The sequence below is a fragment of the Arachis hypogaea genome, chromosome 11 (genome assembly GCF_003086295.3).
Source record: "Arachis hypogaea cultivar Tifrunner chromosome 11, arahy.Tifrunner.gnm2.J5K5, whole genome shotgun sequence".
Classification (NCBI taxonomy): Eukaryota; Viridiplantae; Streptophyta; class Magnoliopsida; order Fabales; family Fabaceae; genus Arachis; species Arachis hypogaea.
This window is the reverse complement of record NC_092046.1, coordinates 74,101,506-74,116,178: the sequence shown is the minus strand read 5'-3', so window position 1 is coordinate 74,116,178 and position 14,673 is coordinate 74,101,506. Positions and strand designations below refer to the sequence as shown.

The following is a 14,673-nucleotide window of genomic DNA, read 5'->3' as shown; positions in this document are numbered from 1 at the left end:
AATGTCTAGACAAATTAAGGATAGCGCTACGCAGTTCGCCTAACATTTAGACAAACGTAGTAAAATGTGATATGTTAGATAAACTATGCTGTATGAGAGATAAAAAAAATGGATCTCATTAAATAAAGTCTTTTTTTTATTTATTAAAAAAATTGCATAAAAAACACCCTCGCTAATTATTGAAAAAAATTGATTTAAAAAAAATGAAAACAGATAAACTAATAAAATATTGTACATAATTAAATTTTATAAATATTTAATATGAATATATATGTTGTCATTATAAATAGTATGTTTCTATGCATTGAAAAATATTAAATTTTATAATAATGATTTTTTATAAATTATAAATGTGTTAAACTGTCATTTTTACATTTGAAATAGTACATAAAAAATCGAAAAAATACAAAAAAAAAAAAAAACCTACCTATCAAATTATCAACTATCTAATACCGACATTTGTTCGGTTGTGAGTTGTGACTTGTGAGTTGTGACCACTTACAGATTTGCAGTGACATAGGAATGACGCACTTCCGTCGTTGCAAGTTGCCATTGCGGATTTGTGGTGCGTGGCTAACAATCATATTTAAGCACAAATTTATCAATCTTTTTAGTTAACATACACGTGCTTATTGTATAGTTATCAAAGTTCAGGAAATCTAACAAAAGTCATACAGTTAAGTAATTGGGTGTTGTATTATTTTTCTATTTTTTATTTATTATCTCCAATAAATTATATATATGCGAATATTTAATCTGATTCAATTCGAATAAATAGGATTAATAACTTGACCTGATGAGCGAGTTAAATTGCAAATAAGATCGGGTGTGAGTGTGAATATAAGTTTAGATTTAATTCTATTCAATTTATCTATACTTTTGATATATTATAATATAGTTAAAAATTATTATATAAAAGGTAAATTTAAACTCATATCTTCTTTCTTGTTATAATTTTAAATTTTTAATATGGATTTTATTTTAATTTTATTATTTTTTATTGTATTAGCACGTTTATGAAACTAAATATTCCAAGTACCTTAAACACCCTTACACACAAATGAATTTATAAAAAAATTAAATATTTTTTTTACCTTTACTTTTAGTTTTATAGATGTCTTTTATTTTTTATTTTAGTTTCATTTACTTTTACTTTTTTTTATTTATGTCTTTCATTTTCACTGTAACCTTTAACTTTAAAATTCAATGAAGTTTATTATCTATTTATATTTCAATCTTTTATTTTTTTATTTTTAATTTTCTATTGATATACTATTTGACTTGACAACTTACAATGTTAAAAAAATCGATCATTGTTATGGACACCTGCCAAAGAAAAAAAAGAAAAAAATGAAACAGTTTGATTAAAAAATAATTTATTGTGAGTGAAATCTGGTGTAAATTTTAAATTGTAGGTAGAATTATAGTTAAAAAATTATCTCTCTATGAATAAAATAAGATTGAGTTTTTTTTTTTTTTTAAAATAAACGTACAAATAAAATTAGAGTAGAGTCTAAATCTTATTCTACTCACTGTAAACTTACGGACAATAACATATTATATATTATATGTAAGCACAAACTTATCAATCTTTCATTATTATAGTTCAGAAATCTAACAAAACATATTGGTACAATTAGGTATCCATTATCATGGTTCTGAAAATCGGACCGGACCGGCCGGTTCGACTGGGTTAACCGGGAACCGGTCATTTGGCCGGTCCGACTGATGTCAAAAATTGGCCTGCAGAAAATCGGTGAAAAAACCGGACGAATCAGTGGTTAACCGATAAACCGTATGAACCGGCCGAGTTTTTGAGCCTCTCGGTTCGCTACTTTATATATATATAAACAGAGGCTCTCTTCTCAGTTCTCTCTTCTCTCTCCAAAGTCCAAACACAAAACCCTATCGCAGCCACCTTCAAGCTCCAGAACGCGTGCCAGCCCCCGCCACTGTCGCCGCCGACAATGACAACCCTCTTGAAGGTCAAGCCAGTCGTCGTCGTCGGCCCTGAGTTGCAGATTTTTTGTTTTTGTTAAGTTTGGTCTGCTTATGATTCTCACCGGCGCGCTTCAACTCCGTCGTGGACTTCTCTCATCGTCGTCGCTCACGCACGTTCGCTTCTCATCGGCGTTTTTCTGCTTCGTCTCTGTTCTCTCTCTTTCTCGTAGCTCAGTCACTGTTACCGCTGGTAAGCGTCCATCCCTCCACTGCTTCTTCAGTTTCATGTTTGGGGGTTAATTTCTATTTTTGTGGATTTAATTATGTCGATTTTCGATTGTTTTTTCTGGGTTATTTAGTTGTTTTCTGAGTTAATTTTCTTCATTGTTCATTGTTAACAGGGATGGATTATTATTTTGTTCTGATTTCTGGGTTAACTCTTGTTGATTATTGGTAATTTTTTGAGTTATTTTTGTGCTATTTTTTCTAATTCTGAGTTAATTTACTAGTTATTGGCTTGTTGCTGAGTGAAATTAGTTAAACTTAAAATCTTGGTTTGTTATATTGATTCTGATTTCTGAGTTGTTGGTTGATGATTTTTTCTAATTCTTCTAATTATGAGTTGTTGATGGTACTTTGTTGGGAATGAATGTGTCATTATACAATTGAGATACTTGTGCTCTTCAACTAGTTCTAGCTCTAATTTGATGCTGAAAGAAGAGTTTTTAGTTGAAATCCCGGATAAAAAAACTGATAAGCTTGCTTGCCGTGTCAATGTTGCGAAATACATAGCCTAAAACTTCACTCTATTATTCTTTTGTTGATTTATGCTCTTTTGGTTGCGCTGGAATTACTAAAAGGATGTTGCTGGTTAACATTTTTATTTTGTTAATTATATGAATTGATGGCTTGATGCAGAGTTTTGCTTTTCAATTTTTTTTATTTTGTTAATTATATGAATTAATCATGCTGTAATTCTGAATTTGATATAAGTTCAATTTTAGAACTTTGGATTTTGAATTTTGCTATATTGAGTTTTGTCATATAAGTTTAATTGTGTTATATTAAATTTTACTGAATATAATTCTGGATTTTGAATGCTGTATGAATTGATATAATCTTCTGGATTTTGGATTGCTGTCATTTTTAATTGTTGTATGTAATTTGTAATTTGAATTTTTAGATTTTGGATTCGGATTCACTTATTAAGCCATGGCAAATCCCTCACCCAGTTCAATCAATGATGGCATTTGCAGACATATTCCTGGGTTGAACTGCATATTTTTTCTTTTGTTATTCTCCTTATATGTTGTATTGTGTTGTGTTCTTTTTTACTGGCATAAAGTCACTCTTGTTATATGGTGGAAATGTCTAGAATGAGGTAATTGTTAAGAATGTAGTTTAGAGGATTTTTTTATTTTTATTGGTACTATTTACATCTAAATAATAGAGGAACTTTGTATTAATTACTATGAATAAATTATCTCTATTAGTATTTTTATTGAGCATAATTTAGAAATGATTAAATTTAAATATTTAAAATTATATATTAAATTTTAGTAATTTTATTTAATATTTAATTAAACCGGTTGAACCCCGGTTGAATTTTGGTCGAATCAATAAATCAATGAACCAGTCACTTCACCGGTTCATTGATCGATCCGGTTCTCGCAACTTTGTCCATTATAATTCATTTTTTAATTAGTCATTATTTATAAAAATTTAACGTAATAATTGTAATAATTATTTTTAGATATTATGTCTCAAATCTTCATTCTCTCTCATATATTTAAAATTCAAAACTATATGTCCTTAGAGTTAAAATATTCAAATTAAGATTTAAATCGAATAAAATAAAAATAACATACTAAAATTAAACTCTACCAAAATTTAAATTAAAATAGTACTATCGAAATCAATTTATTTTGTTCTAAATCTGCTATATATGACTTTTTAGGTTCTATTTTTTTGTTGATGTGATTGTTATAGGTTAATTTTTATACATAAATTTAGATGTTGTCAAAAATATTTTGTGCATTATCATATTATTTTAAATATGTAATAATAAAGATTCGGTGTATATTTTTAGATACTTAACTTAACACAACCTTATTCATTTATTCAAATTTATAATCAATTTATGTAAACTAATTATAACTCTTTTAGCTTCAACCTCACAATACTATCTTAATTATTTGATGATAGGATAATTCAGTTCTTGTTAAATATAATGATTTAACAATGATATTGATAGTTTTATAGGAACACTTTTTAGTGTGTCAATCACTTTATTGGTATCCTAGTGAATCAAGTATGTAACATCCTAACTTTTAGCATCATATAATCGTACTAAAAGTTCATGCGTCACATACCTTTAAACCTTTTTATTCTATAATATCTTTATTTAATATTAAGCCTTTACGAATACGAACCGAAACTTTTAATTAAGAAAACGAAGATCTTTTATTTTAAACCCCTTAACCACAAAGATATATATATATATTCACATAGCATTAAATACATAGACTTATTTCAAGATTCTCAAAAACAAATTCTACCCATTAAAAATAAAAAATAATAAATGACGAGGGAAAAATAAATTCTAACAACTCAACTTATAAACATAATCTTCTATGCTTTTATAACTCCGCACTAAACCTTCGCACCTGTAGCTGAAAGGGGTGTAAATAGGGAGTAAGAATTGGGGAATTCTTAGTAGGGTCGGGGTTATAAGTTAAGTTCGTTTCATTATGTTCTCAGTCAATAACAACAGTCAACAAAGTATAATCTAACTCAGCAATTATAGAACATAAAATCAAAGATTCTTAATTTATATTTGTCTTTTTAAAAATTTTAGGACAGTTCTCTGTTTACCCTTTTAGTATATCTTAAATAAAATAATATTTTTTTAATAAAATACTAATATATAATATATTTCAAAAATACATTGATAATAATCTTAATAAATTAATAATAATAATCATAGTGATTTTCTTTATTGCCCAAACCTTATTAGCTTGAACATTAAATACTCTCATTACTCAAAACTTATTAACTTAAGCTTTATTATTTCCGATTTTTCACCGCTTATCATTTAATCTCTTGGCCATCAAATCTCATGAATTTTCTCAAAATACCACATCACAACAGTACTAAAATTATCAAAACAACCCCAACTAAACTGTTCCTCAAAGCCAAACCACACTACTAGAAAATTAGTTATTACAGACGGATATTTCCGATGGATTTTATCCCACGGAAATACAGAGGGAATTTCAGAGGGATTTTTTGTCGGAAAACAAAAAAATGGATTAGCATAAATTACAAACGGAAAAGAGAATCCGTCGATAATTCTGTCGGAAAAATAATTTTTTTTTTCCGTAGAAAATGGTTACAGACGAAAAATCCGTCTGTAACTAAATAGACAAAACGCTGCGTTTTATTAAATTATTACAGACGGAAAATCCGTCTGTAATTTAAATTTTCCATCGGAAATATTAAATTAACCCTAATTTAACCTTAAGTGTCTCGAGCTTCAGTCAGACTCTACACAAGCTTCTTCCTCTCTCTGTCGCACGAACAGCTTCTTCTCTCCGTCGCGCGAACAACTTCTTCTCTCCGTCGCACGAGCTTTTTCCGCCGTTGCCGCCGTTCGCGTCGCACGAGCTTCCTCCGCCGCCGCTCTCGTCGCATCTGCTCCCTTCATCGCCGTCATCACAGAGCTCTCTCTTGTCGCGTTTGCTCCCTTAGTGAATTTCAGGTATACTCTGATTTTGTGATTCTGGTGCTTAGGGTTCAATTTTTCTGTGCCAATTTTAGGTTTATCAAATTTTCTTAGCAGATTCTATTTTCTTGTTGCTGTTAATGCTGATTGAGCTTGTTGTAGGTTTATCAATTATTTTATTATCAACGAAGAAAGAGATTTTTTGTCGATCATTTCTGCAGCAATTTGTGAAACTCGGTGGTTGTTGTTGAATGGCGAAGTTTGGAATGATAGTTGACTCTGTTGGTAACTTCTTCTCCGACAAAGACCAGCTTCCCTAGTGTGACCCTGACATCGTCGCTGTAAGCCTTTTCTTTTTATCGATTTCATTTTCTTCATTCAGAATTGATATCAACTTGTGATTTCTTGTTATCTATTGGTCGTGATTTCAGTCTTGATGTTTAGGTCAAAATCAAGTTAGCGCTTGCAATAGGTTTAGGGTTTAGATATAAATCAATCACATATCTTTTGTTACTTTAGTTAAGGAGGAAGAATTGCAGCTTCTATGAAATAATTCCCTGTTATAATAGATCATTGTGTAATCAGTTAAAGCTATAGCTTGGAGCATGATATGTTTCATTCACAAAAGAAATTATTGATAACAATTGAAACCTCCTTGTCTTTTTATTGCTCCTTTGCTGCTTTTTATTACTCGAGTTTTTGTGCAGGGGTGTGAGAGAGAGGTTGCTGAGGCTGGGAAGCAATCCAATGAGTTCTTGCAAGAGTGTCTCCTGTGATTATCGTGGGCTCTTGTTCACTTCAAGGGTATGTTATAGTTGTCTAGAACAGAAATTTAATTTAGTTAATGGCTTCTTCTCTGATAATGCTTCTTCTCAGTAATTTTGCGTTTGGAGTATTAGCAGAATTTTCATTTTACTTATTTGATTATTTGATTTGTGTTTGTGATTTTGTGACTGTGTGTGTCCCATGAATGGTGAATTCGTTCCCCTTTGGCCAAAGTAGTTTTGTTCCCCAGATGCTGGTAATTTATTGCTTGTAATGTTTTAATATATATTAGAGAGTAAAAAAATAACATAGGTTTGATATATTGATATATTGATATATGTCTTTATGCAGGTTCAATATCCAAGTAGTAGTGATCTGACACACATCAAAGATTCAAGGTTTGACTCGTTCATTATTTTGTTTTAAATAATTATATAGACTGTTTCTTCATTTTTTCTATTTCCAATTTTATCCTGTCAGACAATATATGTCAATATGATCATCTTGTACATGCACTAACTCAGACTAAAAAATATAATGGACAAAAAAAATATAATCCTTGACAAAAAAAGAAAGATAATTACTTGCAACTAGTTAAGTAAATTAATTAGGTATAAGTAACAAGTTTTTGCTTCCAAGAAAGCCTATAAGTTTATGCATTATTTGCATTCCCTCAAAGTTGAATAATTGAACTTATTATATATAACATCAAGAACTGTAGCACTAAATGTTTTCTGATTAGGTAAGGTAGCAATAGTTGACTTTTTCAGTGGCAGCGAGAATTTCAGGCAAACAAACTGAGGCAAGACACTGCTTGACAACCAAATCCAATGATTCGGAGGATTCTTTAACTGATGGGAGCAGAAGTAACCTTTTGGAAGTTAATGATTAGTGTTTTTTGGTGCTCTCTATAATTCTTAAGTCTTTTGGGGCTTCCATGTTATTCCACTCAAGCATTCACCAGTGGTGTCACTATTTTCACTGTTTTCAAGTTTCAGAAGTAGATCACCATGAAAGACAAGTAGAGGAAGCTCAGCAGAAAGGATTGTCCCTCACTAATGGAGATAAGGTATAATTTTTTATATTAAATATAATTTTAAAGAGTCTAATAACTAACTAGAGAAGCAGTTTCTGATAGTCAATTTCAATCAATTTCACTTTACTATTTCTTTTGGATTGCTTACTTGAAAAATTGAGGCCACATGCTTTTGATTATTTTTTTTCTTTATTTGTTTGTTTGGATCTTTAATTTCGAGTAGCTGTGCTATGATTTATGATCTATTCCACTCTCAGTTTCTTTTGATGCTATTTTTCTTCATCCAAGTTTTTTAATTATTCATTGTGTGAGTTGTCGAGCTGGGTTAATTCAGTTTTTTTTGTGTCTAAGGTTTAGCAACTATGCATTTTAGCTTCCTCTGCATTTCTGTTCTTGGATGTGCATAAGAATTTTGTTTCCATTTGATATTTGGATGTGCATAAGAATTTCGTTTCCATTTGATACTTGGTATAAGATTATATTTGGCCTTGTTATCTTTATTTTTTATATCTGAACTTATTTCTTCCCAGTTTTTGTTTTGACATGACACGTTAATATTCAATGGAACTAATTTAATTTTGAATGATTTTTGTCTTCAGGAAGTGCAGCGATTAGTTAATTATCAGGTAACATTAGTTAATTATCAAATTCATAACATGCTTTGGGATCTCATCCACAGAATCTTCCCCTCTAATTTGTTGAATGGATATCAAATTAGGGGTGAAGATCAAAATCACTTGATTTTATTTTTCATTGAGGAACTATTAGCTACTCAAGTGGAAAAAGGATTAAAGTATGTGTGAGTAATAATTCGTGTGGGTATCTGCTTGATCATAATTGCTTTGCTTTGGTGTGCCTTTTAATCTCTCAGGCAAATGTAGCTTCCGGAATGGCGGTCCATGATGACTGCAAGTTGCGGTTTTTGGAGCTTAAGACAAAAAGGACTCACAGGTTCATAGCTTTCAAGATTGAGGAGAATCAGAAGCAAGTCATTGTGGAGAAGCTTGGTGAGCCAGCTCAAGGCTACAAAGATTTCGCTGCTTGCCTCCCTCCTAATGAGTGCCGCTATGCTATATATGATTTTGAGTTCTTGACCGAAGGCAATGTCCCTAAGAGCAGGATTTTCTTCATTGCTTGGTAATTAGATGTTTGCTTGTTTGTTTGTTCATATGCCTGCTGGTTGCTTTTGCTGTTGATTGATATTAATTTGATTTTTGTGTGCCTTTGTGCCTTTGTGATATTAATTTGATTTTCTAGTTATAAATTAATCTCTAAACAGTTGCATTGTGTTACTTGTTCCAATTTTTCTTGCGTACTACTTGAATAGCATGATGAGGTTCAAAATTTTAAATTTCTTAACCCTGTGCGTTTCTTCTTTTTCACAGTTTTGTACAAGAATATGATCCCTAGTAACTTTACGATGAGATTAAATGCGAATCAGCAACTTTCACCGGAGTTGGATCTCTTCATGAAACAGAGGCTCCAAAATTATGAGTTAAAACGAAAGAAACTTGGTACTCGAATTGGACAGACTAAGTTCCCCTTCTGTAATACTCCGAAGTTAGGTCATCTTCTTCTTGCACTAAAATTGTTCGATGAATTGCCTCACTCACCTGTCAAACAAAATTTCTGCTAACCTACGTGTTCACTCCCTAACAAGTTGCATATCAGAATAATTAATTAATAAACTGATGTGTTTATCTGAATTATTTCACATTAAACACCAAACTCATATGACATATATAATAGGCCATGGATTTCTTATATATTGACTTAGAAATTATTTATTTATTTTTTCACTTTTCAGAAGCACACACTCTTTTTTGGCGCGAAGTCAACAGTAACTGTGCCGTTACAGTAACTCTCTTTCCCCTTATCAGCTTATCTTATCCAAAAATTCGGTATGAAATCTTCCAATCTACTCTATCCCTTTAATTTCAATAAAAGTTAGGGGGAAAAGAAAAAAGCACCAATGCTTTATGCTTCCCTTCATTAGTGCATAACTAAGTAACTAACCATAACTTTTATCTCACAAAAAAGCTTCAATGGCAGAGAAGAAGAACCTGCTTGTACTTGACACCGTGACCAGGAGACTCGCCTCCATAGTCAACCACCTTGGTGCCTCTTCTCAATATGATCACCCTTCTCTTCATCCCCACAACCAACTCCAACTTGGCCTCTGACTCTTCAACTTCCCGGAATGATAGCTACAAACATGTTCACGGTGATGTTCCCTCCCACGACGTCGTTTGGAGGGTCATCGCTTCTGATACTGACTCCGACAAGGAGTTCACTGACATCATCTACGAGAAGGCTGTTGGGGAAGGCATAGCCAAGGTTTGGGTTTCAGCTTTCAACTTTTTCAAGTTCATTTTTATTTTGGATTTTTGTGATTAGGTGAGTGTGGTTGCAGATTAATATTAATAGGCCTGAGAGAAGGAATGCCTTTCGACCCAATACAGTTAAGGAACTTATTCGTGCTTTCAATGATGCCAGGCATGATAGTTCTATTGGGGTTGTCATTCTTACTGGCAAGGTATGCCTCCTCCCTACTCCAGTGTTTTTCAGAAATTCTGTAAATTGATGCGTTGACCTCAAAAATTAAGGTTAATTGAGATGGATTCAGGCCAAATGGTTGGGGTTGATGCCCCTTTTGACTAGAGTTTAATTTTGATATACTATTATCCAATCAAATCTACTCTTAGAGTCGGATGATCATTCAAGTGATTGGTGTTAAAATGAGTTTAATTGAATGTCAGTGTATTGCATCAAATTAAATCCTTCCTTGATTATTTTAAACATGATGCTTCCATTGAAAAGGGCATTTGGCCATGTTGTTGTCACTTTGACATGAATGGAATATTCACATTTTATGTGTAAACTAGTGTGAACTTGATTGATGTTGATTTGCCTATTTATTTTGTAGGGGACCAAGGCATTTTGTAGTGGTGGTGACCAAGCTTTGAGGATAGCAGATGGTTATTCTGATAATAAAGATATTGGTAGCCTTAATGTGTTGGACTTGCAGGTTTATTGATTGTTGACATTTTTTATGAGGCAATTATTAGTGTTATTATGCCAAAATATAAGATTAGTATGATTCTTGATCCCTAGTGTTGTTGAATCTTACGATGAAATTGTATTTCCTGAACCGTCTGAGGGTTTTCTGGCGTGTGTGCAGAATCATCCTGCTGTTGTTGTGCCTAGGCTTCCTGCTGGTTTGAATTTGCCTAGCCCAGGTGAGTTCTTTCAAATGTTATTTTTCATTCTGCACTCTGTGAAGAACCCTTTAATTATTTTATTTTTGTTTTGATCTCTGTTTGCTTTTGTTGTTCTCTCTGTTTTTCTATGTTTTGATTCTTTGGCATAGATTGGTTTACTCCAATTCCAATTCAGATTTTAATTCTATTTCAGTCAGGAGATGTCAAGATTAACTTTCAATGTGGAGCTTGATACTGCTAATGCAACTTAGTTATTTATTAATATTTTAGATTATCCTATCTTTAAGTGCTAAGTGTAATTTGTGACATTCATGTAACATTGGGATGGTCATCTTATTTTTTTTGGGTATCTTTTTATCAAGACAATGAGATATTGGCCAATGATGTTGAAAAATAACATCCAATTTTATAGGTATCATGTAATGAATATTATGTTTATTTATGTGATTTTTGCCTCTCTTTTTTCAATTTACAGTGTTTGATGGAGTAAATTTAGAAAACAAATCTAAAGTATTCATTTTGCAATGGAAAAATCTAAAAAAAATTCTATTTTATCTTACTGACGAATTTACAGACGAATTTTCTGTCTGTAATCAGAACGTGGGATGATTTTCCAAAGTTTAAATTACAGACGGAAAATTTGTCGAAAAATTCGTCTGTAATTTTCCGACGGAAAAAAAATTTGTCGGTAAATAATTTTCGAACGGGCTTTTACAGAGGGACAAAATCCGTCGGTAATTTCGTCGGTAACCAAAAATCCGTTTGTAAATCTGTCAGTATTAATCCATTTTCTAGTTGTGCCAACAAATCACAAGCAACAACAATAATTCAACAAGATTTTAACATAAACTTAATCAAATTCAAAAAATAATCAATCAAACCAACATTAATTTATTAAATTCATATTTAATTATTATAAAATACCATATCCTACTTTCGTATGAAATCAAAAGAACGAAAATTTCAAAAAAGCTTTTTGATCGAGCTGCTGAAGAAGAAAATGTCAGAAATCGTCTGTGCCTACTAAAACTCCAATTGGCCGAACTCAATAAAAAAGAGAGCTATATTACCATCAACTTCTACCGAACAAAAATCACGCCAATGTGTAGAGAAAGAGGATACGAACATTTTTATTAAATTAGATTTTTTATTAGAATTATAAATCTAAAAAAATCGAGGTTGGAAGAGTTAAGGTTCCATTGTTTTTCGTCACCCTCACTCTCGGTTACTTCCATTCTTTTCTTTTCTCAAAGGTTTGTTTCCAAGAATATAAAGAAGATTATTAGATGGTAAAAGGTCGGTATGTGTCGTTATCATACATATATGTGTACATGTATATATATAATACATAAGACACGTTTTGGCTTTTTTTTTTTTTTTTTTTTTTGGTGTCTGGCTTTCTTTCTTTTAATTCCCTTAAGGCTTCGGGCAAAAATAATAATAATGATAATGATAATTATAATTATAATTATAATAATAACAATAAAACTCAATTTAATTTTTGTCTTATCAAATTATTTTTTGATATATAATTTAAATTTAATAGAATAAATAATAATTAAATTAAACTTCAATAATCATAATTTTTATTTAACTATTTTTGTTAAAAATAATTTTTTTAAAAATTATATCTCAATATAATATATTAACTCATAAATAGCTAATTATTTAATTTTCGAAAATTTGAAATTTTTCAAAGTACGGATGACGACTAGAACAAATTTTGTCCTGTTATGCTATGTGTAATGTCAAAAGAGTACAAGGAAGAATATGGGAAAAACGGCTGAGGCTAGTTCTTTTGGCAGCCATGAGCTGAGCCATTCAGGTAAGTGTGTCATTGCTTATATTGGATTCAAAGGTTGACTTGATGACCCTTTCAGGATTTAGCCCAGTTCATTGTTGGATCCTATAACCCAATTGAAAATTTTTTTACATTTTTGGTTTGTTGGAAGACAGATGTGTGAGGAAATAAAAAATGTTCATATTTATTGTCAGATAGTTAGTCCTAAAAAAAGTGAAAAAGAAATAAAAACATGAAGAAATGAAGTCCCGACAAAAAAGATAGGTTGGGAAATAGGGTTTGGTCAGTGGTGGCATAGTTGGTTTTTGTTGTGTGAAACTGTGAATGAAGTTATTGCAGGGTAGACAAAGGGAATTATATATCAGCGACAGAGGGGTCAGCTTGGGATGATGGCCAGTTGTGCTCCATGTTAGAAGTGGATGGGGAAGATTTTGTAAGAGACGCGTACGCATGCGAAAGATATGAGTAATGAGGGAAAAACGATTTCACACAAAACTCACCGGCAAGTGTACCGGATCACATCAAGTAGTAATAACTCACAAGAGTGAGGTCGATCCCACAGGGATTGATGGATTGAGCAATTTTAGTTAGGTGATGAATTTAGTTAAGCGAATATTTGATTATTTGAGTGATTTTGATTGACAGAAGCTAAATTGCAAGTAAATAAGAATGCGAAAGGTAAATTGACTGAATCTAAAGGTGTTGAAGAAGTAAATTTGCAGAAACTTAAAGAGCAAGAAAGTAAAAGAGCTGAAACTTAAATTGCAAGAAAAGTAAATAACTGAAACTTAAAGTGCAAGAAATGTAAATTGCTAAATCTAAATTGCTGAGAAATATAAATTGCTTGAAGAATAAAAGGGATTTGGGTATTGGGATTCAGAATTAAACTAGAAAATGCTAGTTAAAGTAAATCAGGGAGCTATGAGATGCAGGAATTCAGATCTGGATCTCAATAGCAAGAACAAAAATGGAAAATTGCTTCAAGAAACAAAACAGCAAGAAAACTTGAATCAATTATAAAATCCTAAAGAGAAATTGAAGATCGAAGAAGAGCAATGAGATTAGAAAGCAGATCTAGTTACTCTCTTGATCAAGCAGAAGAGAAATTGCAGAAGAAAATGAAATTGAAAACAGCAAAAGAAACTTAGATCCAATTCTCCAATTCCCAAACTATATGAAAGAAAAGGAAAGATGATTCTCAGATTAGGAATCAATGGAGCTCTTCAATCTTAATTCAAAAACAGAAAGTAGAAGTTGCAGACGAAAAGAAAATAAAAACAGAAAACTAAACTCAGATCCAATTCCTAAATTCCAAATTCAAAACAAATGAAAATTAAAAGTGAAAAGTAAAAATGAGCTAAAGGTCCTTTACAAATTGAATTTGATCCTATTTATACACTTTCTATTTTGGTCTTCAAAGCTTGGAGTGGACTTTTTAAAGTTGGCCTTGAATGAGAAATGGATCCGGGTGGCTTTGGTTCAATTGAGTCAAGGTGTGTGGGAACCTTCCAGGGGAGTGTTCAGTTGGCTTAAGTGAACGCTACGTTTAATTTGCCAAGCAGGTGCTTCCCTCGTGCCAATTTTTGCTCCTTGGTGCGTGCTCAGCAAAAAGGCACGAGAAAGTTCACAAAAGTGAACTTGGCGTTCACTCCTTTGAACGCTTGCCTTGGTATGTGCCTTACTCCCAACTAGCGTTCACTTTGTGAACGTTCTGCTCACTCTTTGAGCGCTACATTCCTTTGCTTCCTTAAGTGCGCTTTGCTTCCTTGGTGCCTTATGCCCGAAAACGTTCACAACTATGAACGTAGCGTTCACTTCTTTGAACGCTCCTTGGGTTGTGCCTTCCCTTGAGTGCTGCCTAGCTGAGCGCTCCCTTTGGTTGAGCGCTCCGTTCATGGGCGTTCCCTTTGGTTGAGCGCTCCTTGCTTTCCTTGGTAAAAGGCACGAAGAAGTTCACAAAAGTTAACGCTAAGTTCACTTCTTTGAACACCAGCCTTGTGTTGCCTTTGATGCGCATTGCCTTGCTTCCCTTGCCAAAGAGTCATGAGAAAGTTGAAAAAAGGGAGCGCTGCGTTCTAAATTTTGAACGCTACCCTTGATGTGCACCTTCCTTGGTTGGTTTTTTGGCCTTAAAGATGCCTATCACTTGTGCTTCAATTTCATGCCAAATATAGATTGCTATATA

General features: G+C 32.2%; 1 protein-coding gene across 1 annotated transcript; it reads left to right on the top strand.

Annotated features, from left to right (window-relative positions):
• The first annotated feature begins 9,507 nt into the window (after positions 1-9,507).
• On the top strand, positions 9,508-10,509 carry LOC112723936 (1,4-dihydroxy-2-naphthoyl-CoA synthase, peroxisomal-like). Its single transcript, XM_025775283.3, has 4 exons — positions 9,508-9,615; positions 9,650-9,803; positions 9,880-10,002; positions 10,393-10,509. The coding sequence occupies exons 1-4, from the start codon at positions 9,512-9,514 to the stop codon at positions 10,501-10,503; spliced, it is 492 nt and encodes a 163-aa protein (XP_025631068.2). The 5' UTR covers positions 9,508-9,511; the 3' UTR covers positions 10,504-10,509.
• Positions 10,510-14,673: the final 4,164 nt, after the last annotated feature.

Coding starts and splice junctions, on each gene's coding strand:
- LOC112723936 (XM_025775283.3), top strand. CDS start 9,512: ATGGCAGAGAAGAAGAACCTGCTTGTACTTGACACCGTGACCAGGAGA. Junction 9,616..9,649: donor CAATATGATCACCCTTCTCT/TCATCCCCACAA, acceptor CTTGGCCTCTGA/CTCTTCAACTTCCCGGAATG. Junction 10,003..10,392: donor TTGTCATTCTTACTGGCAAG/GTATGCCTCCTC, acceptor TTTATTTTGTAG/GGGACCAAGGCATTTTGTAG.